Here is a 27,493-nt window from a genome sequence, read left to right on the forward strand (position 1 = left end):
AGTGAAGCCCCTCACTCTTTCCTGGGCTTGGTTGGACAGTGCCTGATGGAGCAGATGTGACTGGACTAGTGTCAGAGTCGGTGTACAGGTCACTGAAAGGCACAAGAGCATGCAGCATCAACCTAATGCCCAGTCACATTGGTTGGCACAGCCCGGCAAGACTCCCGAGTACAGCCATTCCAGTGACGTGGAGTTGCTCTCTGCCACCTGGTCTACTCTTTAAGAGACTTCTTCAGCCATATCAGTGTACAGCCTGTTGCAGGGTTCCTGTCCTTAGCTACTTGGGTCATCCTCTGCAAGCAGTCCACTGTTGTGAAAGGGAGACATTTCAGCCACCTTGTACAAAGAACTGCAAGTATTTTAATACAGTACAGACTTTGTTCATTTAACTGATAATGTTTGCAAGCATGTTATCTATGCTTCTAACTAGTGGTCAAGTGGTAGAACCCTTTCTGGCTTATCTGTTACTATACAGTATATTGTATTGTTATTTTATTTGTCTGTTTTATACCTTTGTTTTCATCCAGTCTGAAGGTAATTACACCCGAAGGCTCCCCTCAAAAATTCTGAAGGGGTTTTTTTTTCTGTCTCTAAAAGCTCTTATAAAAATATTTCATGTAAACTCCTTAACGTACATGGACACATAGGCTAACATAAAGCTGCTTTTACAGGCTGAAGAAAAAACGCCTGTATAAGCAATATTTTTACGTCCAGTGTGCATGGACCCTTAAAGGGAAAGTACTATATAGTGTTTTAAAATATATTTTCTTTAAAATGTTCAACATTTAAGCTTAAAAATATAAAATATGTTTATCTTTTTTTATTATATTATAATTGAAAATGTAATCTTTACCATATTCTTTCATCAGACCGCAAATTCTGTGCAATAGCAGTAGTAGTTTTCTCAAGCCTGACATAGCAGTTCTTAAATACACATAAATGAATTAGAGTGTGATACAACCTCCTCTCTCTCTGTCCTATCAGAGACACAGATGGCCAACAAGCAAGAAGGCAGTTTTGGGCTCTCTAACTATAAAGCTTAGCATGCTTTGAAAACTGAGTGTAATGGGGCAAATGTGTGAGGGTATGTTTAAAGTACAGTATGTCTAAAGTCAAAACTATTTTCATTATTCATTTTGGATAGTGTAGGGAATGGTTTAAACCTCTGTCCAGTTTCTTTTTTTTTCCACTTGTGTCCCTGTAGACACAATAGGAAGTAGGAGGAAAACTTTCCAAACAGAGGTAACTCTCCTCTCAGACAGTTGTCACTGGAACAAGTGTCCTCAAAGAAAGATTTTCCCTCTTTTTTTGTTCAGGCAACCTAAACATTTTGGATTTTCTCCTACGTTTATTCCACATGACAATGATTACCAGGACAAATAGAGAAAGTGAATCTGCCTATCAGGTACACAGATAGCAATAAAAACCTGACAGAGTTTCTAGCCCTTCATCGTTCTATCCAAAATGTAAAAAAAAATTTTGGGTTTAAATATACTTCAATTTTTTGGTGCAAGATAAAGATTTTATACAAATACAAAATCAGTTTAACTACTTGTAAACTAAAAAAAATAAAACTGACCAAACACCATTTTACTGAACAAACACCAAGTTTCCGTGTAAAGTGAAAGCAAACTCAAGTCAGTTCAGGATGGTTATGGATTTTTATTGTACATACTATATTATAGTTTAATAGAGATTGTCACGGGTGTGATTAATAAGAACAGTAAGAGCCAGCCAGGTCTCCTCAGCAGTGGGGACGATCTGGTTAGCTGGAAGAGCAAATCCATAGCGACCAGTGTCACGAAGCTCAAATGAATAGGAGTGCTTGATACCCTGGTTGTAGGTCCAATCAATGGTTCCACCACTGGCTTGGTCTGCAAAGAAGAATGAACAAAAAAATTGCTGATGGTGCTGGAAATTATAAAGCTTTTGAATTTGAAAGGAATTTTTAAAATGATCTTACAGTATATGCTAGACAGAGCAGAGAGAAAATATACAGTTAAACAGCATGATCAGTATTATATTTTACAAGATATCAAAAAAGGATTCTCTGACACTTTGTTAACTATCATTGAGGCAATGCCAAGTATTTTAAGGAAATACTTACAGATGGTGCTGATGATGCTTCCATACGTGTATGAGGTGCCATAGAGGGAGGCCAAAGCATTAATTGCATTTCTAGAAACTGCATGCTGAAGAGAAAAAAGGCAAACATTTTTTAGAAATTGTTTACAGACATTTTGCTACTAGAAGCAACTTTTGAAGGCAAAATATGTTGACTGTCATTGAAGTAATACATAGAAATATTGATAAGTAAATCTCATAAAGCATACCAATTCAGCTTGGTTAGTGACAGGAGCAGTAGTATAACCATAAGGGTAGAGAAGCATCTGAGAATAGCTGTGGATTGAAATAAATCCCTTGATTTTGCCATGGCTCTTCACAAAGTCCACAATAGCCTTGACTTCTGACTCAGAATGGGCAGCGCGTCCTCTGTATGTCTCAGTGCAAGGGTTGCTGCTGGATCCACCACCTGGTGAACAATTCAACAATTCATCAATTTTAATATTCCTGAGTTTCCAGTAGTTGGTGTTTTAAATGATTATATGCTTAGTTGGCTGTTTAAAGGCCAAGTCCAGCTGATATTTTTGTTTTGGATAGAGTGGAAAGGATTAGAACCTCTTTCTAGATTTTACTGATGTCTCCTTACTGGGGGATTTCCCTTACTATATTTCCTGGCAATAGGGGAAGAGGTAGTGAAGAAAATATCTGCAACAGAAACACAGCCTTTGACATATTTTTATTGTTGTACACAGTGAGGAGATATGCCCTTTTGTCCCGTTGTAAGTCAGGATGTAATGGAACTTCCTCATTCTTTTCAAAACTGAAAAAATAAAGTTTTGACATTTAGTGAGATGTAGTCTTTTAATTTGCCATTTGAATTTGGATTTAAAGATTCTAGTCTTGGCTTGGACTACAATTTAAAAAAAAAACAAAAAAAAAAAAACAGTCTCTGACAGTAGAGACGTGCTCCTTTTCAATGTACATTACAATGTAATTCCTCAAACTGATTGAAAATGGCCTGTGGAAAGCAAATCGAACTGCAATGAAAAATGCCAAGCTACATTTATATTCTAAAGGACCTTTAGCCATTCAGCTTTTGACACCTCAAGCCCTTCCCCTACTGCTACTAGCTTTAGCCTCTTGTTTAAATTATTCCCTAGAAGATTAAATAATTTATAGAAAACTGATATGGGAAACCAGTAAATGTTACCTCCAAAGCCAGCATCCCAGTTTCTGTTGGGGTCAGTTCCTACACAGGTAGAGCCACTGTTAGGGGATCTGGTCTTACGCCACATACGGTCCTGTAACAATAAAAAAAGGATTATTTAATAGGGAACTGCTAAATTTCTTGCCGATGATGAAGAACACAAAAGAGAACACAGCATAGTTACCCTGGTGTGGGTGTAAACATAGCCATCAGGGTTAGTGACAATTTCCACAAAGATATCCAGTTTGTTCAGGGTGGCAGTGAGAGAAGCATCTTTGCCATAATCTGAGACAATCTGCATAGGAAGATACATAATATCATATATTCTTTTTATGCATTACTTTTATTAGACTTTATTTTATGGGTACAGTCTCCATGTTTTTAAAGGAATGCCCTAATGGTTTGGACTTATACTGATAAAATAATATGTTTCTTTCAGTTTCTTCTATTGTCATTTCATCAATACATTTTTACTTTGAAAAAACCTTCTAATTTCATTTTTTGTAAAAAAAATTCTGCTATGTTTGGTTAAAATTATCCTGTCATTAGAGATTACCTGACATCTTTTCTGAAACCGCTAGTTGATTGGCTATCATTCTGATCATCAAGCTTTACTACTAACCTGAGACAATTAAGAAGCCAAAGAAGTCAGAACCTGGAAACTGCATACTTATTCCAGGTCAGTTACTCAATAACAAAGACGGAGGATTGGAAGGTTAGCCAGGCTATTAACATTTTCAGATGAGGATACTAGCACAGTACTCTCATACCAGTACTTCACGGTACATCAAGCTCCCTGATCATCACCTAAACCAGTAACATATTTTGTGTTGGCAGACTAGTTTAGTGTCATACTCAAAATGTGTGCTCTAATTATACACTATTCTAATCCAGAATAAGAAATAAGGAGTAATGGGCATATACCTTTTTAGCAGTCCAGATTCCAGTGGCCTGAGTTACCCACTCGCGGGAATGAATTCCAAAATCAATCCAGAAAGCAGGACGGTTGGCTCCAGTACTGAACTAAAAAAGAAAGCAACACATTTTTGACAAAAACAATATTTGACAGCATGTGTCATTTGGCAAATGTTAGTTACTTGTCACAATAAGTACCACTATATGATCTATTTTATGATCATGTGAATAAGGTCTGTTGGATGCTGAAAACTTCATGACATGAATCTGACATTCCTATCCTATATATAGAGATCTGTCATCCCTATCTGTACATACAGTAGAATTTTGACAACCCTATTCTGTATCACTGGTAAATATACTTTGTGTACTGATTCTTACAGAGTCGGTCGTCCTGAAACTCAGATTTCAGTTTTTGGTTGATGGAAAGGTAAACCCTCCTACAAATTCTAGTATCTTGGGGACTTTGGAGGGAAACCTTCATGGCTAGTTCTCAGTCCTGCATGGCAGCTACAGCTAATATAGGAATTAGGATTTTTTTTTTGTTATAATATATCAAATGTGAATGAAAGCAGCCAGCTGTCCAAGGCAAGCAAGAATAAAGCCAGAAAATCTGCCAGGTACATAATACTACTGGGGTCTCTAAGAACTATAAGAAAGCAAAGGTTGGCTCATCTTACCAGGTTCTTTCTGTCACTGAAGTAAAACTTGTAGATGAAAAGACTCTTAAAATTTGTTAAAATCTGCGTTTTAGCTTACCTTTTTTCTCTTTCTTACACTGAGTGCTACAATCATTGACCCTACTACACAAGCATGCATGCCTTCAATAGAAGAACATAATTTGCAATTTACTACAACATAAATTAATTTTCAAAAACCATATGTCACTTACTTTGAGGACATTGAGTGGGCGACCTTCATAGCTCTTGCCAATCACAATCTTGCTCACTAAGCCAGGGTTTTCAGCCACCAGTGTGTCAATAAAGTTGTTAATCTGAAGGAACACATAATAGATATGATAATAGTGTACGATTTTAAAACACAGTCACATGATAGATCAGAGTAAGAAACTATGATTTATGAAGACAATTGTCCATGTATGGTTGGGTACAGAGCAGACAGAAAGGTCACCAAGTTGTCAGGCTGAATGGTTAAATGACAGAATTAAAATTACATTTATATGGTTGTAAGATTTTGCAAGTAGATAATCATTTATTGGTTACAAGGACTGACTGTTTAGCTATGACAAGCTAAATGTTTTTTTACAAAGTTAAACACAATCATACCTCGTCAAAGGTATGGTAGGTAGCATAGTTAAAGGTGTTAGTGGAACGGGCATTTTCCATTGAACGACTACGACTAATCTTCATTTCTCTCTCTTCTTCATCCAGCAAAGCCTGTCATAATATAAAAACAGATGATTATGTATTCAAACCTGTAAAAAAAAAAATCTATTTCATAGTAGAGTAATATACTGTATTCCAATAAGGAATTTCTGTTGCAGATTCCTTAGTAATCTCAGGATAGTGATGACTTGCACAGCAATGGGATACACAAGGGCAAAGAAAGTATAAGTATAGTTTTTTTTACAGGTACATTTTACACCTACTAACAGTAGGAGATTTGAAAAGGGTGAGGGTCCCAAACAATTTGATTGGATTTTGCATTTTATCGCAAGGTCTGTTTTAAGCTAACAATTTAAAAAAGCTATTTTTTTCAAGTCAAAAATACATTTAGTGGAGCCTCACTATGTACCAAAAAGGAGCGGTCTGGTTTGCTAATTTTAGAAAAATCTAAAGCGCACCTGTGTCCAGACGATGGACATTATGTTATTTGCATTTTTAACAAGCAGTAAAAGAGATTTAAAATAAGATTTTTTACCATAGATTGGTTTTAACCACTTAAGTCTTCAGTTCATTTTTCTCACTAAATCTCTAAATCCCCTCAAGGCCTTTTTGTTTGTTTTAGTGATGCCTCAGTTATGTACATCATAACTTTTAGCATTTGTAGTCTACCCAAAGTACTTTTTTTGGGGTATTTAAGTGATTTTTTTTTGGAACAGATAAGGTTTTAATTTGCTAGCAAATTTGGATACAAATGTTTTTATTTCCTTGTTTTATTTGGCAACTACTAAAGAGTAACAAATTGTAACAAAAAAGTTTAAAAAGTGTAAAAAAATATATAAAAATTAATAAATAAATAGGCAGTGTGTGTGTATATAATTCCTTTCCAAAATTTTCCCCAGGTCACAACAATGATGTGATGATCTGGATGATATAATGTGATATTATTTTAAGCAGTAGTCTTTGTTGATTATATTGTGTAACAAATATATGGGGGGGGACTTTTTTTTTCCTTCATGAGGAGTCTGGGTCTGGTCAGTGGAAACCTAACACATTTACAGGTTAAAAAAAAAATGTGTATTTTGGTTGGATGTGCATGCTGGAAAACCAGTAGCTGTTTGACTCCCGATCAGCGTTCTCAACCAATGGCAGAGAGTGCTGATCGGAGTTTTGTCCCTGTCAGAACACATTAGCTCAGCTGGGGGAGATCGCTGTACTAACTTTGCATTGTACACTTGACAGGTTTTTTTTCGTTCATCCCGCTGGGAGAAAAACTAATAGTGTGTGCCAGGCTTAACTATACAGCAAAATATTAGGTTCACTGCTGCATTTAGAAGCAAGAAAGAGCTGCAACAGCTCTGCCTAAACCTCTGTACTGATAAGAAGTGCTGTTAGGTCACTATACTCCCAATGTAAACACAACGTGGAAGCATTGTTTTAACATTCTTTACTACAATGTGCTCATTTGCAGTGATCTGCAGGAGAAATGGAAGCCCAAAGACTGATCACTCCAGCTTCTAGGCTTAGTGCTGGACCCCAACTGTCACTGATAGCTATCAGTTTTATCACAAGAAGCTGACGGGACTCACAGGAGCTGCTGAAGTCCATCTGCCATTCTAAAATGACCCTAAGACAAACAGCTGTTGTCATTTTAAAATTGCACACTGGGCTCAAGTGCTTAAGCTTGTGTTTAATATGTAATGCTATTTCTTATGTGTGTTTACATTAGAAGACTACATTTCTGCTCTATATACAAAATAAAAGGGAAAGGAGCTGTGATTCAAAATGTCTGTGTTGTGAACCTTGAATTTGAATTTTTCCAAAATCCTTACAGCTACAGAGGTGAATGAGAGTTTGTTTAGAAGTGCTTTTACTGTTTCTTCAGAATACTATAATACTTTAATGTGCATATTCTGGGCAGAGGTATAGTAAGATGTATTGGAAAAATATAGAAATTTCCATTGCTGATCTCCTTCCAAAAATACCAGCTGCCTGACTGTCTCTACTTTTGTTTCTGCCTGATTCACTGACCTTGAACAAGCATGCAGTAACTGAAATTAAAACTTATTTTCGAAACTGTTCTTGGCAAGTGACTCAGAAATAACTCAAGCCATTATAGCCAGTGAACTAGCATTTTTGGAAGGAGATATAGTGTTTTACAGCATGCAATTAAATATTTTGTCAGTAATAACTTAAAAATTATACAAATATTCTAAGAAATAGATGTCAAACCAAAGTAAACACATGTTTGGTATGGCCCTGCCTACTAGCAGTTCAACAGGCATTTTTAATAAAGACTTTACTCTATTGGCTTTTATCAATGTTTTCACTTCATCTTATTAGATCATGTAGAGATTTAATATTTTTTTTATTTCCAAATGAAGACAGAGCCATCCTTAATGATTGTGGTACCAGTCACCTGCAAGTCCTGGATCATGACACTGTACTGGATGTTGTTGGACTCCAGGTAGACCTTGACATCCTGGAGGCTGTAGAATGGCACACGGATGTCAATGTGTCTTTTGGCATGTGAAGGTGATGTCCAGAAGTCAAGCTGCAAAACATAAAGTAAAGATTGTAAAGTAGTCATAAGGACTTTGTTAGCAGCATTGTTTTAAAAAAATTGAACCCAATGTTCTCAGTCCCACAATTATTTATGTGATGATCAAATGTGACTATATGTAATAAAAGCCTGTTGGGTCTTGAAAATACACAATTAGAAAAAAAGAACAAGTTACACACAGACACACACAAAACCACAAGGTATCAGCATTTAAAGTGTAAGTAAACTTCCAACGTTAAATGTTCCCTTTAGGTAAGCCTATAATAAGGCTTACCTTCAGGTAGTGTAAATATCTCCTAAACGTGCACCGTTTAGGAGATATTTAGTGTACATGCAGCCAGTGACATCACTGGCGCATGCGCTCTGAAGGAATGGCTGCGTATGCCGTTCCTTCAGATCCCTGTGCCGTAAACAGTGGCTTCCGCATGCATGCGCGGGAGTGACGTCATCACGGTTTCGACCAGTCACAGATCCGGAGTCTGTGAACACAGAAGCAAGACAGTTGAAGATGAAAGCGGCCTCCAGCGATAACATCACATCATTGGAATGCTTCGTTTCCAGGTAAGTTAAAAACTAGCACATTATGGCTTTACCTTGCAGGTTAGCAAAAAACAAAAGCAAAAAAAAAAGTCCAGCGGTTTACAACCACTTTAACACAATATATAGTAGGCACTCGCAGGTCTTCCAAAAGACAACAGAAATAATACTAAGCTTATTTTAAAAATATAATAAAACAACCTTACTAATGCTTCTATTTTCTTTTCAAAGACCTACAAGTACCTACTATATTGGTATATATTTATATATATATATATATATATATACACACACACACACACACTGTATATACAGTATGTCGCAACACTGAAGAAATGACATGTTGCTACAATGTAAAGTAGTGAGTGTACAGCTTGTATAACAGTGTAAATTTTCTGTCTCCTCAAAATAACTCAACACAGCCATTGATGTCTAAACCGCTGGCAGCAAAAGTGAGTACACCCCTAAGTGAAAATGTATAAAGTGTCAATATTTTGTGTGGCCACCATTATTTTGCAGCACTGCCTTAACCCTCTTGGGCATGGAGTTCACAAGAGCTTCATAGGTTGCTACTGGAGTCCTCCTCCATGATGACATCATGGAGCTGGTGAATGTTAGAGACCTTGCATTCCTCCACCTTCCATTTGAGGATGCCCCACAGATACTCAATAGGGTTTAGGTCTGGAGACATGCTTGGCCAGTCCATCACCTTTACCCTCAGCTTCTTTAGCAAGGCAGTGATTGTCTTGGAGCTGTGTTTGGGGTCGTTATGTTGGAATACTGCCCTGTGGCCCAGTTTCCGAAGGGAGGGGATCATGTTCTGCCTCAGCATGTCAGCATGTCACAGTACATGTTGGCATTCATGGTTCCCTCGATGAACTGTAGCTCCCCAGTTCCGGCAGCACTCATGCAGCCCCAGACCATGACACACCCACCACCATGCTTGACTGTAAGCAAGACACACTTGTTTTGTACTCCTCAGCTGGTTGTCGCGACACACGCTTAACACCATCTGAAACAAAATAGTTTATCTTGGTCTCATCAGACAACAGACATGGTTCCAGTAATCCATGTCCTTCTGCTTGTCTTTAGAAAACTGTTTGCTGGCTTTCTTGTGCATCATCTTTAGAAGAGGCTTCCTTCTGAGATGACAGCCATGCAGACCAATTTGATGCAGTGTGCAGTATATAGTCTGAGCACTGACAGGCTGACCCTACCAACACTTCAACCTCTGCAGCAATGCTGGCAGCACTCATATGTCTTTTTCCCAAAGACAACCTCTGGATATGATGCTGAGCACGTGCACTGAACTTCTTTGGTCGACCATAGCGAGGCCTGTTCTGAGTGGAACATGTCCTGCCCAACCGTTGTATGGTCTTGGCCACCGTGCTGCAGCTCAGTTTCAGGGTCTTGGCAATCTTCTTATAGCCTAGGCCATCTTTATGTAGAGCAACAATTCTTTTTTTCAGATCCTTGGAGAGTTCTTTGCCATGAGGTGCCATGTTGACCTTCCAATGACCAATATGAGAGAGTGAGAGTGATAACACCAAATTTAAAACACCTGCTCCCCATTCACACCTGAGACCCTGTAACACTAACGAGTCACATGACACCGGGGGGGGGTGGCTAATTGTGATCAATTTGTACATTTTCAGTTAGGGGTGTACTCACTTTTGTTGCAAGTGGTTTAGACATTAATGGCTGCGTTTTGAGTTATTTTGAGGCAACAGCAAATTTACACTGTTATACAAGCTGTACACTCACTACTTTACATTATAGCAAAGTGTAATTTCTTCAGTGTTGTCACATGGAAAGATATAATAAAATATTTACAAAAATGTGAGGGGTGTATTCACTTTTGTGAGATACTGTACTGTATATCTGTATACGCACACATATATCAATTTGGAAAGATGAAAAAAGTATCTAATTACCCCCAGGTCCTCAAACTTTTCCAGTTCCCGGACCAAGCTTACTTCATCCTCACTGATGGGAAGAATTCTTAGGACTTGCTGTCTGTAAGTAGGTGAAATAATAATGTAAATTACACATTAACAATGTTAAAACAGGTAAACTGAAGACTTTATGATGACAATACTGCTGGATCAAATCTCAAGATTAAAAAATTGATTTTATGTGATACTACAGATTTGGTTTTTAACCTCAAGTTATTCTAATTTCCAAAATATTGCAGGAACAATTAACCGTCAGTGCTTTGAAAACAGACTGCAAAAGTCAAACTCGGTGTCTACAAAAAGTCAAACACAGTGTTTACATTTACCAAGATACAGGCATATAGACAGTTTGAGCTAAAAAGATGACTGGTGAATCAAGAGCTGCAGTCAAGGGGTCACCACCCTGTGACATTATCATGCCACTGCAGTGTTTTGGACCCTGATTTCTGAGATAACTCGCTGCGGAAAGTCAATAGGAACTGTCTGTCCATATCGCCCAGCCATTGACGTGGACACCCAAAGAAGGATCCTCTTCCTTAGCGGGGAAGAAAAAGAATCCATTTTACTCTTCATAAGACCATGGATTATGGGTGATTTGAAGTGAAGCTTTTTAATTGTAATATATTTGTGTTTTTTAGATGCTTAAATTGAATAATAATAAAGAGAAATAATACTAAGACCACAGATTTAGGCAAGTATGTTGAGCATTTAGGATATTTCTTAAAACTTACCTAGGGGCTGTACCCGCAGGTTAGTTTTAAAATGTGTGTAAAGCCTAAAAATGAACTGTATTTACTCCCTTTTGTTAAACATTTTCAACAAGTGCAAACAATTGCAAAAATGCCCATTGAACCTGTCAGAAATCTAGTGGTGTTCTGTGTACTCTGCAGTTTTATCTCAAGAAATGTTATCAGGACGTTTGTTAGGACTACACAACATCCCCTTATGAAGATGAGAAGATACAGCACAGGGAATGGGGTTTGTAATTTTTATGACAGTAAATGTGTTATTGGCAAGAACACCACATAAAAATGAAGGAAAAGAGGCCTGAAAAAAGAAAGCCAATGCAACCACCACATATAAGGACCTGTAGGATGCAATATATTACATGTTTGCTCTTGGCTTTAGATACACTTTTACTGAAAGCATTAAAGAAAACGTGTAATCAGAGAAATACATGGACTGACACTGCTGACCTTCTTGTGAACATGATATTTACCTGTCTGTCTCTGGCTTCAATAGTATGAGTCACTATCCCAGAACAATCATATAGCCAGTGAAATCAGAATGCAAGGGCTCCACAAATGTACAATAATAAAGCTATTGAGAGCCTGGAAACAAACATTTCCAGTAAGATAGTTCTGAAATGACAATCTACTACATATTTCCCTTGTTACAGGATTCTTTAAAGCAGAGTTCTGACCAAGAAGGTAAATATGCAGTTGAAATCAATTTATAAGAACATTTTCCTGCAAATATATGTGTGATTCTGTTCAGCTATCCTTCTGATTAACTTGAAGCAGGTCAAATGCAGATCCGATAGATAGGGCAGGCCAATTCACCAGCCAATTAGTTACATACTTACATAGTAGGCGAGGTTGAAAAAGACACAAGTCCACCAAGTCCAACCTATGTGTGTGATTTTATGTCAGTATTACCTTGTATATCCCTGTATGTTGTGGTCGTTCAGGTGCTTATCTAATAGTTTTTTTGAATTATCGATGCTCCCTGCCTGTGGAAGAGAATTCCACATCCTTACCACTCTAATGCCATGTACACACGATCGAACTTTCCGACAACAAAACCGTGGAATTTTGTTCAAAGGTTGTTGGCTCCATCTTGTCTTGCATACACGGTCACACAAATGTTGGCCAACAATTACGAACGTCTGTGCGCGGCGACCGGCGTGCACGCGCAGGAGCGCGTCCCTGGTACCAATTGGCACCAGACAGCCTATTTAAGGAGTTCCCTAACCACTGTTCTGTGCTGACTGGTCTTTCAGCTGTGCTCCTGATACCCTGAATTTGTGATTTCCTGTCTGAATACCTGTTGCTGACCTTGGCTCCTGTTTGACCCTGCTTCTGGATCCTGCTTGTCTGATCTCTGGCTTTTGATTCTGGCTCTCCACTGACCCTGCTTCTGGACTGTGTGTACTTGATTCCTGGCTCCTGATCCCGGCTCCTCATCTGACCTTGCCTTTGCCTGATGTCCTGTTACCGTACTGCCTGTCTGTTAATGAACCCGGCTTTCCCTATGACCTTGCTCCTGCCTCCTGCTTGGCTCAGCACTTCTGCAACTACCAGTCAGCCCGGGATGGAGTCTGAAAGGGAGGTCTCTCTGCTATCAACCCTTTGTCGGACTTTTATCACACTCTCCCATGTAGTGCAAGGGTTGCATATGGACTTAGCCCGCATCCATGACCAACTTCCGAGTGCATCCAGCTTGACCTACACCCAAGCAGTCCTACCTTATCTTCCTGAGCCCAGGGTACCATTGCCCGAACGCTTTTCTGGAAACCGTAGGAAGTTCAGGACTTTTCAGAATTCCTGTGAACTGTACTTCTCCTTGCTTCCTTGCACATTTCCTACTGAGGAAGTGAAGGTGGGATTTCTCATTTCCCTGCTGCTGGAGGAACCCCAGGCCTGGGCATTTCAGCTTCGGGAACAGTATGACCCTGTCCTGGCTTCAGTCAACTCCTCCTTTGCTGCCATGGCCCAACTATACTCTGACCCTTTTCGTCATCAGACTGCTGAAACCTCATTAAGCCACCTGCAACAGGGCCCCAGGCCGGTGGAGGACTATGTCTCTGACTTTCGCCTGTGGAGTGCTGATACAGAATGGAGTAACGCAGCCCTACATTTCCAATTTCGCCTGGGATTATCCGACGCCATCAAGGATGAGCTTGCCAGGGTGGAAACCCCCGCCTCTCTGAATGACTTGATCTCTCTTTGTATTCAAATCGACCACCGCCTGTGGGAAAGGCAGTTCGAAAAGGCCGGGAATCCTCACCTAATGCCTGTCTGCTCCGTGAACCCTCCACCTGCCTCTGCCTCGCCTAAAGATGCATCCGATGTCGAGAAGGTTCCTCATGCCAGTTTTCCAAGACCTCCTCCGTCGCTATAATAAACTTTGTCTCTACTGTGGCGACGAGGGGCATTTCTTACAGACTTCTTTCCAGAGACATCATAGGAGATCTCCTCCTGCAGTTACCGCACTAAGCTCTAGCCAGAACCACATCCTGCTTCCAGTCTGTTTTCAGTTAGATGGAAGAACTCTCTCTATATCTGCCATTGTGGATTCTGGGGCCTGTATCTGTTTTGTGGACTCTTCCTTTGCAACCCTGCATAACCTGCCCCTGTTTGCCAAAAGAAACAGCTTCACGCTTCACTTGGCGGATGGTTCTAACATCAAATCAGGACCTGTCACCTCAGAGACTAAGCCCATCCTGTGCATCACAGCTTCTGGACATCGGGAACTCTTATGATTGGATGTCATTACTTCTTCCCTATTTCCTGTCATCCCTGGACAGCCCTGGTTAAAGGCACACAATCCCCTCATGAACTGGTCCACGGGGGAGGTGTCCTTTTCTTCCAACTACTGCAGAGAATTTTGCTTTCCTCCTATACTTAGTCCTGGAGTTTCCATCCTCTGCATTGATATGGATTTTGAAACAATGAAAATTGTGCACTCTGTTTATCATGAGTTCATGGACGTTTTGAATAAAAAAGTATGCTGACACTCTTCCTTCCCACAGACCTTACGACTGTCCCATCAAACTCTTACCTGGTGCTAAAATTCCCTTTGGCAGGATCTACCCATTCTTGGAACTTGAACTGGAAGAACTGCAGAAATAAATTAATGAAAACCTTGACAAGGGGTTTATCCGGCCATCTTCATCCCCTGCTGGTGTGGGAATACTCTTCGTTGAGAAGAAGGACCACTCGGCCGTGTATTGACTATCGGGACTTAAACAAGGTGACCATTAAGAACCGGTACCCCTTGCCTCTTATCCCCGAGTTGTTCCAGAGACTTAGAGAGGCTCGTGTATTTTCAAAGCTAATCCTAAGGGGAGCCTACAATTTGATCAGCATAAGGGAAGGTGATGAGTGGAAAACGAACTTTAGGTCTCATTTTGGGCACTTTGAGTACCTGGTGATGCCCTTTGGACTTTGCAATGCGCCAGCCACCTTGGCTCCTGTTTGACCCTGCTTCTGGATCCTGCTTGTCTGATCTCTGGCTTTTGATTCCGGCTCTCCACTGACCCTGCTTCTGGACTGTGTTTACTTGATTCCTGGCTCCTGATCCCGGCTCCTCATCTGACCTTGCCTTTGCCTGATGTCCTGTTACCGTACTGCCTGTCTGTTAATGAACCCAGCTTTCCCTATGACCTCGCTCCTGCCTCCTGCTTGGCTCAGCACTTCTAAAGCTACAGTCCTGCGACTAGCTGTGACTTCCTGCAACAGGTCTCCGGCTCTTCATCTGCAGGCACTCGTGTTCCTCCTGGCCCTTGGCTCCTTCTGTTCCATCATCAGCGGGACCTGGGCTGGAGATACAAGAGAGGCCGACCTCGTCAATTCAGGCTCCCTTCAGGTGCTCACATTTGTTGTGGGAAAATCCAATCGTGTGTACGTGGCATTACAGTAAAGAACCTTCTATGCAGTTTAAGGTTACACCACTTTTCTTCTAATTTTATTGAATGGCCACGTGTCTTATTAAATTCCCTTTTGCAGAAAAGTTTTATCCCTATTGTGGGGTCACCAGTATGGCATTTGTACATTGAAATCATATCCCCTCTCAAGTGTCTCTTCTCCAGAGAGAATAAGTTCAGTGCGCGTAACATTTCCTCATAACTAATGTCCTCCAGTCCCTTTATTAGTTTTGTTGCCCTTCTCTGGACTCTTTCCAGTTCCAGCACATCCTTTCTGAGGACTGGTGCCCAGAACTGGATGGCATACTCCAGGTGCCGGCGGACCAGAGTCATGTAGAGTGGGAGAATTATCTCTGGAGTTAATCCCCTTTTTAATGCATGCCAATATTCTGTTTGCTTTGCTTGCAGCAGCTTGGCATGCCATTGCTGAGCCTGTCATCTACTAGGATCCCCAGGTCCTTTTCCATCCTAAATTCCCCCAGAGGTTCTGCCCCCAGTGAGTAGATTGCATTCATATTTTGCCACCCAAATGCATTATTTTACATTAAACCTCATTTGCCATGTAGTTGCCCACCCAATTAATTTAAAGCTTATCTTAGTATCGTCCGCAAATACAGAGATTGAGCTGTTTATCCCATCCTCCAGGTCGTTTTTGAATAAATTAAATAGGATTGGTTCCAGGACAGAACCCTGAGGGACCCCACTTTCCAAGACGCACCATTCCGAGTACTCCCAGTTTATCAATACACTCTGAACTCGCCCCTGTAGCCAGTTTTCAATCCATGTACTCACCCTATGGTCCATGCTAACGTAACTAACTTTTTACAGCAAACGTTTATGGGGAACTGAATCAAATGCTTTTGTAAAATCCAGATACACCACGTCTATGGGCCTTCCTACATCTAGATGGCAACTCACCTCCTCATAGAAGATTTATAGATTGGTTTGGCAAGAACGATTTTTCACAAATCTATGCGGATTTCTGCTAATGATACCGTTGTCATTACTAAACTCTTGTATATAGTCCCTTATCATCCCCTCCAAGAGCTTGCATACAATTGATTTTAGGCTAACTGATCTGTAATTCCCAGGGATGTATCTTGTCCCTTTTTAAATATTGGTGCTACATTGGCTTTTCTCCAATCAGCTGGTACCATTCCAGTCAGTAGACTGTTCGTAAAAATTAGGAACAATGGTCTGGCAATTACTTGACTGAGTTCCTTAAGGATCCTCGGGTGCAAGCCATCTGGTCCCAATTAATTTAATTAATTCTCAATGATCTCAAAAGCTTTTCTAAATGATATTAAAAGTGCATTGCATTTGCCCAACAACACAAGCCCAAAGCCTGTCAACACAGGACCTATAATACACTAGATATGCTAGAGGTTTGAATACATAAACTTTCATATTTTAACAATTTTCTACATACCCACTGAAATCCCCGGCACCATATACAGCAGCCACCAAGACAAGGAATACCAGTGCACCCTTCATCTTGGAATCCTTCAAATTTTTTACCATCCAGGTCGTTATATTTATACTCTCTTCTGTTCGGTGAGTGCATTGTGCTGACAAATTTTCTGCCACTGGCTGAAGAGCACCTGACTTTATTCCCACACATACCTGATTAATATGATGGGAATATAGCGACTGTTAGCCAGGTTACTATATTTAAGTTCTCTTTTATCAAGAGGCCCTCTTCACAATTTTTTTTTCTTTTGCAGCACTGTGGAGCACTTACAGTAGTATACTTAAATAAACTACCTTGTATTTCATCATGTCGAATGTGTAAGACAGATATTGATTTAATTCTGGTTGATGAATTCCTGACAAAGATTTGTGACCTATATATTAAATAAATAACTCTGCTCTAGGTGATGCATGTGAAAAAATACAAATAATATTGCGGTCGCTGCAATCACAGAAATAGGGATGAACCGAACACCCCCCGGTTCGGGGGGTGTGAAACTGCAGAACATGCGAACAGGAAAAAAATTTGTGTGAACACGCGAACACCGTTAACCACTTCAGCCCCCGAAGAATTTACCCCCTTCCTGACCAGAGCACTTTTTGCGATTCGGCACTGCGTCGCTTTAACTGACAATTGCGCGGTCGGTATTGATCGGTTTGAGCAAAAGTTATAGCGTTTACAAAATAGGGGATAGTTTTATGGCATTTTTATTAATAATTTTTTTAAATGGCGGCGATCAGCGATTTTTATCATGACTGCGACATTATGGCGGACACATCGGAAATTTTTGACACATTTTTGGGACCATTGTCATTTATACAGCAATCAGCGCTATAAAAATGCACTGATTCCTGTGTAAATGACACTGGCAGTGAAGGGGTTAACCACTAGGGGACGGGGAGGGGTTAAATCAGTACTAGGGAGTGATTACTAACTGTCAGGGGGATGGACTGTATGTGTGACGTCACTGATCTCTGCTCTGATGACAGGGAGCAGAGATCGAGTGACACTGTCACTAGGCAGAACGGGGAGATGCTGTTTACATCAGCATCTCCCCGTTCTTCCTCCCCGTGAGGCGATCGTGGGTATCCCTGTGGCGATCAAGTCTGCGGGACCCGCGACCCGACTCACGGAGCTTGCCGCGTGCGCCCGCTGGCCGCCTCTTAAAGGGCAACGTACAGGTATGTGATTTTGCCTGTACGAGCCCTTCTGCCTCAGTATATCTGCGTGAATGCGGTCGGCAAGCGGTTAAAGTCTATGGGACGCGAATGTGAAAAATCAAAAGTGCTAATTTTAAAGGCTTATATGCAAGTTATTGCCATAAAAATTGGGACATGTATCAATGGAACATTTATCAATGCAAAAAAAAGTTCTAAAAACGGCTGTTTTTTCAGGAGCAGTGATTTTAATAATGCTTAAAGCGAAACAATAAAAATGAAATATTCCTTTAAATATCGTGCCTGGGGGGTCTCCTTAGTCTGCCTGTAAAGTAGAGCATCTTTCCCATGTTTATAACAGTACCACAGCAAAATGACATTTCTAAAGGACAAAATGTCATTTAAAACTGCTCGCGGCTGTAATATATTGTCGGATCCCGGCAATATAGGTAAAAATCGATTGCACCAAAAATACCCCCCAAAAAATGGTGTGGATGTCGCCCCCAAAATCCATACCAGACCCTTAAGGTCTGGTGTGGATATTAAGGGGAACCCCACACCAAATTTTTTTTTTTAAATGGCGTGGGGGGTCCCCCCGGCCCCCAGACACTATATGCTCTTAATAGAGTATACAGTGGGGACGGAAAGTATTCAGACACCCTTAAATTTTTCACTCTTTAATATATTGCAGCCATTTGCTAAAATCACTTAAGTTCATTTTTTTTCCTCATTAATGTACACACAGCACCCCATATTGACAGAAAAACACAGAATTGTTGACATTTTTGCAGATTTATTAAAAAAGAAGAAGAACTGAAATATCACATGGTCCTAAGTATTCAGACCCTTTGCTGTGACACTCATATATTTAACTCAGGTGCTGTCCATTTCTTCTGATCACCCTTGAGATGGTTCTACAACTTCATTTGTGTACAGCTGTGTTTGATTATACTGATTGGACTTGATTAGGAAAGCCACACACCTGTCTATATAAGACCTTACAGCTCACAGTGCATGTCAGAGCAAATGAGAATCATGAGGTCAAAGGAACTGCCTGAAGAGCTCAGAGACAGAATTGTGGCAAGGCACAGATCTGGCCAAGGTTACAAAAAAAATTCTGCTGCACTTAAGGTTCCTAAGAGCACAGTGGCCTCCATAATCCTTAAATGGAAGATGTTTGGGATGACCAGAACCCTTCCTAGAGCTAGCCGTCCGGCCAAACTGAGCTATCGGGGGAGAAGAGCCTTGGTGACAGAGGTAAAGAAGAACCCAAAGATAATCTCCATTATAATGTTTTGAATTTTTGTTTAGATGTTTTTTTTTTTTTTTTAACCTATTTTTATTTTGTTTTTTATAGTGATCTCCATAATTTTTTCTTTTGTTTTGTGTCAAGTTACCACAACACCAATATTATCTTGTATTTTTTAACCTCCAGGAGGTGGATGTTGATATCCCTTGCTAATTTGACATTGTATTTAGGAAATGTACCTGCCTACTCACAAACTGTCCTTTTTGCAGTAAAACACATAGGCAAGTATTTGTGAAAAATAAATAGCCATTTATTATGGGTCATAACAAGATAAAGAGGAAGGCAACGCTGGAGAAACTGGTGACATTTGCGAAGCCTTTGTACTCCAGGGCAGACATCAGTTCTTTTACAGTCAAAATTGGTGGCCTGAGGAGTCCTTATAATAGTGAGCACAATCCGGACCAGGACTACAAAAGATCAGGAACAGCAGCAGATGACATATCTGTCACCACATATCTGTCTTACCACAGCCTGCTTCTTTTGTCAAACCAGACTGAACCCAGGACGTCACTTTCTTGTCTTCCCTCCACGCTTCCTTCCAGGCTTGCTTCCAGGCTGTGGCTCTGGTGTTGTAGTTGTGGCAGGAGGTGGAGGAGGAGGAGGACCATGGTTGAACTCACAAGATCATGACTAAAGTTATGAAAAGTCTGCACAGGAATTTTGGGGTACGACGATCCAAGGATCAACTGAGGAACCACTGGTCAGACCAGAAATTGAGGGAGCGCGATCAGAACAGAAAGATCAAGAGAGTTCTTCAAAAAAGTAAGTAGTTGTCGTGTATTCCTATTATTATTATTATTACTTGCAAGCTGCTCCATGTGCTTTTCTTTACTGTTGTACAGTTTAAAATGGCAACTTTCAGGTTCGTGGGCACAGTAATCGTTCGTAGTAAACATCGTTCGTTTGCTGTTTTTGGCAGATCCAGGTTAACTACATTTGTTCAGGCCTATTTGTAGTAAAAGAAGTTTAGTACATTGTTGTCTTGATGGGTTTGTACTAGAATGAAATGCAAACTTGGATTCAGTGTAAGGAGAGGACAATCAGCAGCTGTTTACACATCTGGACGCACTAGTGTGGGACACAGAACAAACTTTTTAGGGTGCCCCACACAGGTTCTCCAGTGTGTACTAGGGGTGTCTCCATGTGTGAAAATTGAACAAAAAAGGTAAGCATTTCAGCTTTAGAAAGTTAAAAAGAAAATATGTCTTCAGCTTGGAACTCTGCCAAAAAGACAATTGTACGACACTTCCAAGCAATGTTTCATATTACTATTTCTGGCATCAAATATCTTTGTGCTAAGTATACCTTTTTTTTATTCACATAGGGGAGAAAAGACTCGGGACATCTGAGGACTAGGGATGAGCTTCGTGTTCGAGTCGAACCCATGTTCGACTCGAACATCGGCTGTTCGATCGTTCGCCGAATTGCGAACGTTATGGGCCGTTCGCGCTAAATTCGTGTGGCGCGTCACGGCCCATAATTCACTGCGGCATCGCAGTGCATTGCTGGCTGATGATTGGCCAAGCATGCACTATGACCCGCATGCTTGGCCAATCACAGCGCCGTCAGTAGAGAGAGCTGTAATTGGCCAAAGCCAGGGTGGCTTTGGCCAATTATGGCTCAGGGGATTTAGTACACACCCCACACTATATAAGGCCGCCTGCACGGCGGCCCTGTGTAGTGTGTGTTCCGGTGTGCTGAGAGATAGAGAGAGAGAGAGACAGTGTCATTTGATTTGAGTTAGATAGATTAGGCAGAACAGTCAGTCAGTTAGCTGCACTTACAGTGTATTGTGTATATATATGCATCCCAGGTGTTGCATATATATATATATACACTGTATTCAGTTTAGCTAGATCCGTTCCTGTTATCTTCTATCTAGACTATTTACATTTAATGCAGTGCGTCCTGCTCACAGTGTTCAGCTAGATCCGTTCCTGCTATTTACATTTAGTGCAGTGCGTCCTGCTCACAGTGTTCAGCTAGATCCGTTCCTGTTATCTTCTAGACTATTTACATTTAGTGCAGTGCGTCCTGCTCACAGTGTTCAGCTAGATCCGTTCCTGCAATTTACATTTAGTGCAGTGCGTCCTGCTCACAGTGTTCAGCTAGATCCGTTCCTGCTATTTACATTTAGTGCAGTGCGTCCTGCTCACAGTGTTCAGCTAGATCCGTTCCTGCTATTTACATTTAGTGCAGTGCGTCCTGCTCACAGTGTTCAGCTAGATCCGTTCCTGCTATTTACATTTAGTGCAGTGCGTCCTGCTCACAGTGTTCAGCTAGATCCGTTCCTGCTATTTACATTTAGTGCAGTGCGTCCTGCTCACAGTGTTCAGCTAGATCCGTTCCTGCTATTTACATTTAGTGCAGTGCGTCCTGCTCACAGTGTTCAGCTAGATCCGTTCCTGCTATTTACATTTAGTGCAGTGCGTCCTGCTCACAGTGTTCAGCTAGATCCGTTCCTGCTATTTACATTTAGTGCAGTGCGTCCTGCGCACAGTGTTCAGCTAGAGCCGTTCCTGCTATTTACATTTAGTGCAGTGCGTCCTGCTCACAGTGTTCAGCTAGATCCGTTCCTGTTATCTTCTAGACTATTTACATTTAGTGCAGTGCGTCCTGCTCACAGTGTTCAGCTAGATCCGTTCCTGCTATTTACATTTAGTGCAGTGCGTCCTGCTCACAGTGTTCAGCTAGATCCGTTCCTGTTATCTTCTAGACTATTTACATTTAGTGCAGTGCGTCCTGCTCACAGTGTTCAGCTAGATCCGTTCCTGTTATCTTCTAGACTATTTACATTTAGTGCAGTGCGTCCTGCTCACAGTGTTCAGCTAGATCCGTTCCTGCTATTTACATTTAGTGCAGTGCGTCCTGCTCACAGTGTTCAGCTAGATCCGTTCCTGTTATCTTCTAGACTATTTACATTTAGTGCAGTGCGTCCTGCTCACAGTGTTCAGCTAGATCCGTTCCTGTTATCTTCTAGACTATTTACATTTAGTGCAGTGCGTCCTGCTCACAGTGTTCAGCTAGATCCGTTCCTGTTATCTTCTAGACTATTTACATTTAGTGCAGTGCGTCCTGCTCACAGTGTTCAGCTAGATCCGTTCCTGTTAAATTCCTACTGACAGGCAGGCTTGTCTGGTTACAGTATATAAAGCTACCTGAAGAAAATTACAGGTGTTCTATTTGATCCTATTAGTACCACGGTCAGGCAGCTAGACTATTTACATTTAGTACAGTGCGTCCTGCTCACAGTGTTCAGCTAGATCCGTTCCTGTTATCTTCCTACTGACAGGCAGGCTTGTCTGGTTACAGTATATAAAGCTACCTGAAGAAAATTACAGGTGTTCTATTTGATCCTATTAGTACCACGGTCAGGCAGCTAGACTATTTACATTTAGTACAGTGCGTCCTGCTCACAGTGTACAGCTAGATCCGTTCCTGTTATCTTCCTACTGACAGGCAGGCTTGTCTGGTTACAGTATATAAAGCTACCTGAAGAAAATTACAGGTGTTCTATTTGATCCTATTAGTACCACGGTCAGGCAGCTAGACTATTTACATTTAGTACAGTGCGTCCTGCTCACAGTGTTCAGCTAGATCCGTTCCTGTTATCTTCCTACTGACAGGCAGGCTTGTCTGGTTACAGTATATAAAGCTACCTGAAGAAAATTACAGGTGTTCTATTTGATCCTATTAGTACCACGGTCAGGCAGCTAGACTATTTACATTTAGTACAGTGCGTCCTGCTCACAGTGTACAGCTAGATCCGTTCCTGTTATCTTCCTACTGACAGGCAGGCTTGTCTGGTTACAGTATATAAAGCTACCTGAAGAAAATTACAGGTGTTCTATTTGATCCTATTAGTACCACGGTCAGGCAGCTAGACTATTTACATTTAGTACAGTGCGTCCTGCTCACAGTGTTCAGCTAGATCCGTTCCTGTTATCTTCCTACTGACAGGCAGGCTTGTCTGGTTACAGTATATAAAGCTACTTGAAGAAAATTACAGGTGTTCTATCCCAGCTTAGTGCAGCTACAGGCCATTAGTATGTCTGGAAGGCCAAGAAGGAGAGGCAGACAGTCACAAGCCAATAAGAGAGGGCAAGCAGGCTCTGTGTCTAGTGCTGGTCGTGGAGATGGTGCAGCCTCATCAGCACGTGGCCATGGGACACGCTTGGCCTTTTTTTCGGCAGCTGGCCGTGTTGAGCCGCAACATGCGGAAGACTTGGTCGAGTGGATGACCAAGCCGTCCTCATCCTCCTCATCCTCTCTCACCCATGCCCAGGGTGCTTTGTCTGGCAAAGCAGCGGCCTCTTCCCTCAGCTCAATGTCATCAGTGACTCCTTCCCTAGCTCCACCATGTCCTCATGAGGATTCCCTCGAACTGTTTGACCACAGTGTTGGGTACATGCTCCAGGAGGATGCCCAGCGTTTGGAAGACTCTGATGACGATACTGAGCTCGATGAAGGCAGTAACATGAGCACGGACAGAGGGGGTGCCCAAGAAGGACAGCAATCTGGCAGTCATGCTCCCCCTGCTGCAGCATACTGCCAGGTTTGCTCCAGTGATGAGGAGGGAGGGGATGATGAGGTCACTGACTCAACGTGGGTGCCTGATAGGAGAGAGGAGGAGGAGGAGGAGGAGGAGGAGGAGGAGGCGGCAGCACATCACCAACGAGGCAGGATGCCCTCCAGGGGCCAGCCTAAGGGCAGCACATTGACTGCATCACACCCCAAAGCTCCACATGTGCAGGGCGCTGCAGTCTCTGCGCGTTATTCAAAAAGTTCTTTGGTGTGGGCCTTTTTTGAGACGAGTGCATCAGATCGCACCGCTGCTATTTGCAACATATGTCTCAAGCGTATCTCGCGTGGCCAAAACATCTCCCGCTTGGGTACCACATGCTTGACCAGACATATGTTGACCTGCCATGCAGTTCGTTGGCAAGCGTATCTAAAAGACCCACACCAAAGAACAAAGAGGATCTCTCCTTGCTCCTCATCAGCTGAGATTTCCAACCCCACTAGACCTTCAGTCCTCTCTGAGACCTGCAGTGAGAGGAATGAAGGTGTAGAATTAGGTGTGTCACAGCCAAGTACTTGTGGGCAATCTGCTTTTGGTACACCGACGTCAGATTGTACCAGGCAAATTTCCCTGCCCCAGCTGCTGCACCGCCGAAAGAAGTTTGCTCCCAGCCATCCACATGCCCAGCGGTTGAATGCTAGCTTGGCAAAATTGCTAGCACTTCAACTGCTGCCTTTTCAGTTGGTAGACTCTGCCCCCTTCCGTGAGTTTGTGGAATGTGCGGTTCCTCAGTGGCAGGTACCCAAACGCCACTTTTTCTCACGGAAGGCGATTCCGGCTCTCTACCGGCATGTGGAAGGCAATGTCCATGCCTCGCTGGACAGGGCGGTCAGCGGTAAGGTGCATATTACCGCTGACTCATGGTCCAGCAGGCATGGACAGGGACGTTACCTAAGTTTCACGGCGCATTGGGTGACTCTGCTGGCAGCTGGGAAGGATGCAGGACAAGGTGCAGTAGTGTTGGAGGTTGTTCCGCCACCATGCCTCCAAAATGCTGATTGTGACACACCTCTCTCCTCCACCCCCTCCTCTTCTTCTTCCTCCATGGCCTCTTCCTCGGAACCAGCGGTGCTCCGTAGGCGTTCAAGGGGCTACGCAAGTACGCAGGCCAAAAGATGCCATGCGGTGCTTGAGCTGGTGTGCTTGGGGGACAGGAGCCACACTGGGGCAGAGGTTCTGTCAGCTCTGCAGGGGCAGGTTCAGAGGTGGTTGACGCCACGCCAACTTAAGGCAGGAATGGTGGTTTGCGACAATGGCACCAACCTCCTCTCTGCCCTCCGACAGGGACAAATGACCCATGTGCCCTGTTTGGCTCACGTCCTTAACTTGGTGGTGCAGCGGTTCTTGGGCAGGTACCCGGGCTTACAGGATGTCCTGAGGCAGGCCAGGAAAGTCTGTGTGCATTTCCGCCGGTCATATAATGCCAGTGCTCGGCTGACGGACCTCCAAAAGGAGTTTAACCTGCCCAAGAACCGCCTAATCTGTGACATGCCCACCAGGTGGAACTCAACGTTGGCCATGCTGCAGCGGCTGCACACGCAGCAGAGGGCCATCAATGAGTACCTGTGCGACTATGGCACCAGGACAGGGTCAGGGGAGCTTGGTTTTTTTTCCCCACGCCAGTGGGCCATGATCAGGGATGCATGCACTGTCCTGTCACCATTCGAGGAGGCCACGAGGATGGTGAGCAGTGACAGTGCATGCATCAGTGACACTGTCCCCCTTGTCCACCTGTTGGAGCACACGCTGCGTGGAATAATGGACAGGGCACTTGAGGCAGAACAGAGGCAGGAAGAGGAGGACTTCCTTAGCTCTCAAGGCCCCCTTTATCCAGACAGTGTTCCTGCGTGCCCGCCGATCACACAGGAAGAGGACGAGGAGGAAGAGGAGGAGGAGGAAGATTGTGTCAGTATGGAGGTGGAGCCTGGCACTCAGCATCAGCAGCAGTCTTTAAGGGATCAGTCCCAAGAAACACATGGACTTGTACGTGGCTGGGAGGAGGTGGCTGCGGACCATGTCGTTCTTAGTGACCCAGAGGACTCCGGACCGAATGCCTCAGCAAACCTACGCTGCATGGCCTCCCTGATCCTGCAAAGCCTGCGTAAGGATCCTCGTATTCGTGGTATCAAGGAGAAGGACCAATACTGGCTGGCAACCCTCCTTGATCCACGTTACAAGGGTAAGGTTGCGGACCTTATCTTGCCATCGCAGAGGGAGCAGAGGATGAAACATCTTCGGGAGGCCTTGCAGAAAGGTCTGTGCAACGCGTTCCCAGAGACTGGGAGGTTACAAACTCCTGTTTCTGGACAACGTGTTGCTGAGGCTTCGGTCAGTCAAAGAAGGAGCGGTGGAGAAGGTGGCCGTCTGACCGATGCGTTCAGACAATTTTTTGGTCCGCAGCCCCAAGGTATGATCGGTTCCAGCAACCATCGCCAGTGTCTGTTTTACATGGTGCAGGAATACCTAGGGGCAAGATCAGACTTGGACACCTTTCCCACCGAAAATCCTCTGGGTTACTGGGTCTTGAGGATGGATCACTGGCCAGAGCTTGCACAGTATGCAATTGAGCTACTGGCCTGTCCTGCATCCAGCGTTCTTTCGGAACGCACATTCAGTGCTGCTGGAGGCGTGGTAACCGATCACAGGGTGCGTCTGTCCACCGACTCGGTCGATCGGCTGACCTTCATAAAAATGAATGAGTCTTGGATCACCACCAGCTACCAAGCACCTGATGCTGATGTAACCGAATAATTTTTTTTGAAATCTCAGATCCCTTCAAAGACTGCCTATGCTGATGCTGAGTGACTATCCCTGAGTAATTATCCTCTTCCTCCTCAATCATCACGCTGATAGCTTGTAAGAACATTTTTGGTTCTGGGCGCCACCACCAGTGCCTAAGGCACAATTTTTCAGCCCCTGTTTAACAGGGGCGTGTAATTACAATTTTTGATGTAATACTTTGCAGCAGGGCTCGTTCCTGCATTCCAACTAGAGTGTCTGTGAGGGGTTGCAGTGTTGTGGCACCAGCACCAGTGCCTAGGGCCCAATTTTTCTGCCCCTGTCTAACAGGGGCGTGTAATTACAATTTTTGATGCAATACTTTGCAGCAGGGCTCGTTCCTGCGTTCCAACTAGAGCATCTGTGAGGGGTTGCAGTGTTGTGGCACCAGCACCAGTGCCTAAGGCCCAATTTTTCTGCCCCTGTCTAACAGGGGCGTGTAATTACAATTTTTGATGCAATACTTTGCAGCAGGGCTCGTTCCTGCGTTCCAACTAGAGTGTCTGTGAGGGGTTGCAGTGTTGTGGCACCAGCACCAGTGCCTAAGGCCCAATTTTTCTGCCCCTGTCTAACAGGGGCGTGTAATTACAATTTTTGATGCAATACTTTGCAGCAGGGCTCGTTCCTGCGTTCCAACTAGAGTGTCTGTGAGGGGTTGCAGTGTTGTGGCACCAGCACCAGTGCCTAAGGCCCAATTTTTCTGCCCCTGTCTAACAGGGGCGTGTAATTACAATTTTTGAAGCAATAATTTGCAGCAGGGCTCGTTCCTGCGTTCCAACTAGAGTGTCTGTGAGGGGTTGCAGTGTTGTGGCACCAGCACCAGTGCCTAAGGCCTAATTTTTCAGCTCCTGTTCAACAGGGGCATGTAATTACAATTCTTGATCTAATATTTCACAGCAGGGCCCTGTGAGGGCTTACAGTGTTGTGGCCACAGCAACACCTAAGGCCCAAATTCCTGCTGAGT

At 42.8% G+C, this 27,493-nt stretch overlaps 1 protein-coding gene across 2 annotated transcripts; it reads right to left on the reverse strand.

The window, feature by feature from the left end:
• Positions 1-1,650: 1,650 nt before the first annotated feature.
• Positions 1,651-16,726, reverse strand: LOC141134486 (carboxypeptidase A1-like). 2 transcript variants are annotated; one of them, XM_073624012.1, is made up of 11 exons: positions 16,662-16,726; positions 10,564-10,645; positions 7,949-8,083; positions 5,473-5,583; positions 5,079-5,180; positions 4,196-4,294; positions 3,456-3,566; positions 3,275-3,365; positions 2,334-2,533; positions 2,108-2,192; positions 1,651-1,874 (listed from the first exon to the last, which is right to left on the reverse strand). In XM_073624012.1, exons 1-11 carry the CDS (start codon positions 16,724-16,726, stop codon positions 1,687-1,689), a joined length of 1,269 nt encoding a protein of 422 aa, XP_073480113.1. In that variant the 3' UTR covers positions 1,651-1,686. The 2 variants fall into 2 exon arrangements, with proteins under 2 accessions (XP_073480113.1, XP_073480112.1); XM_073624011.1 differs by having other exon boundaries at positions 10,564-10,641; positions 16,658-16,726.
• Positions 16,727-27,493: the final 10,767 nt, after the last annotated feature.

The sequence above is a fragment of the Aquarana catesbeiana genome, linkage group LG03 (genome assembly GCF_042186555.1).
Source record: "Aquarana catesbeiana isolate 2022-GZ linkage group LG03, ASM4218655v1, whole genome shotgun sequence".
In the NCBI taxonomy this organism is placed as follows: domain Eukaryota; kingdom Metazoa; phylum Chordata; class Amphibia; order Anura; family Ranidae; genus Aquarana; species Aquarana catesbeiana.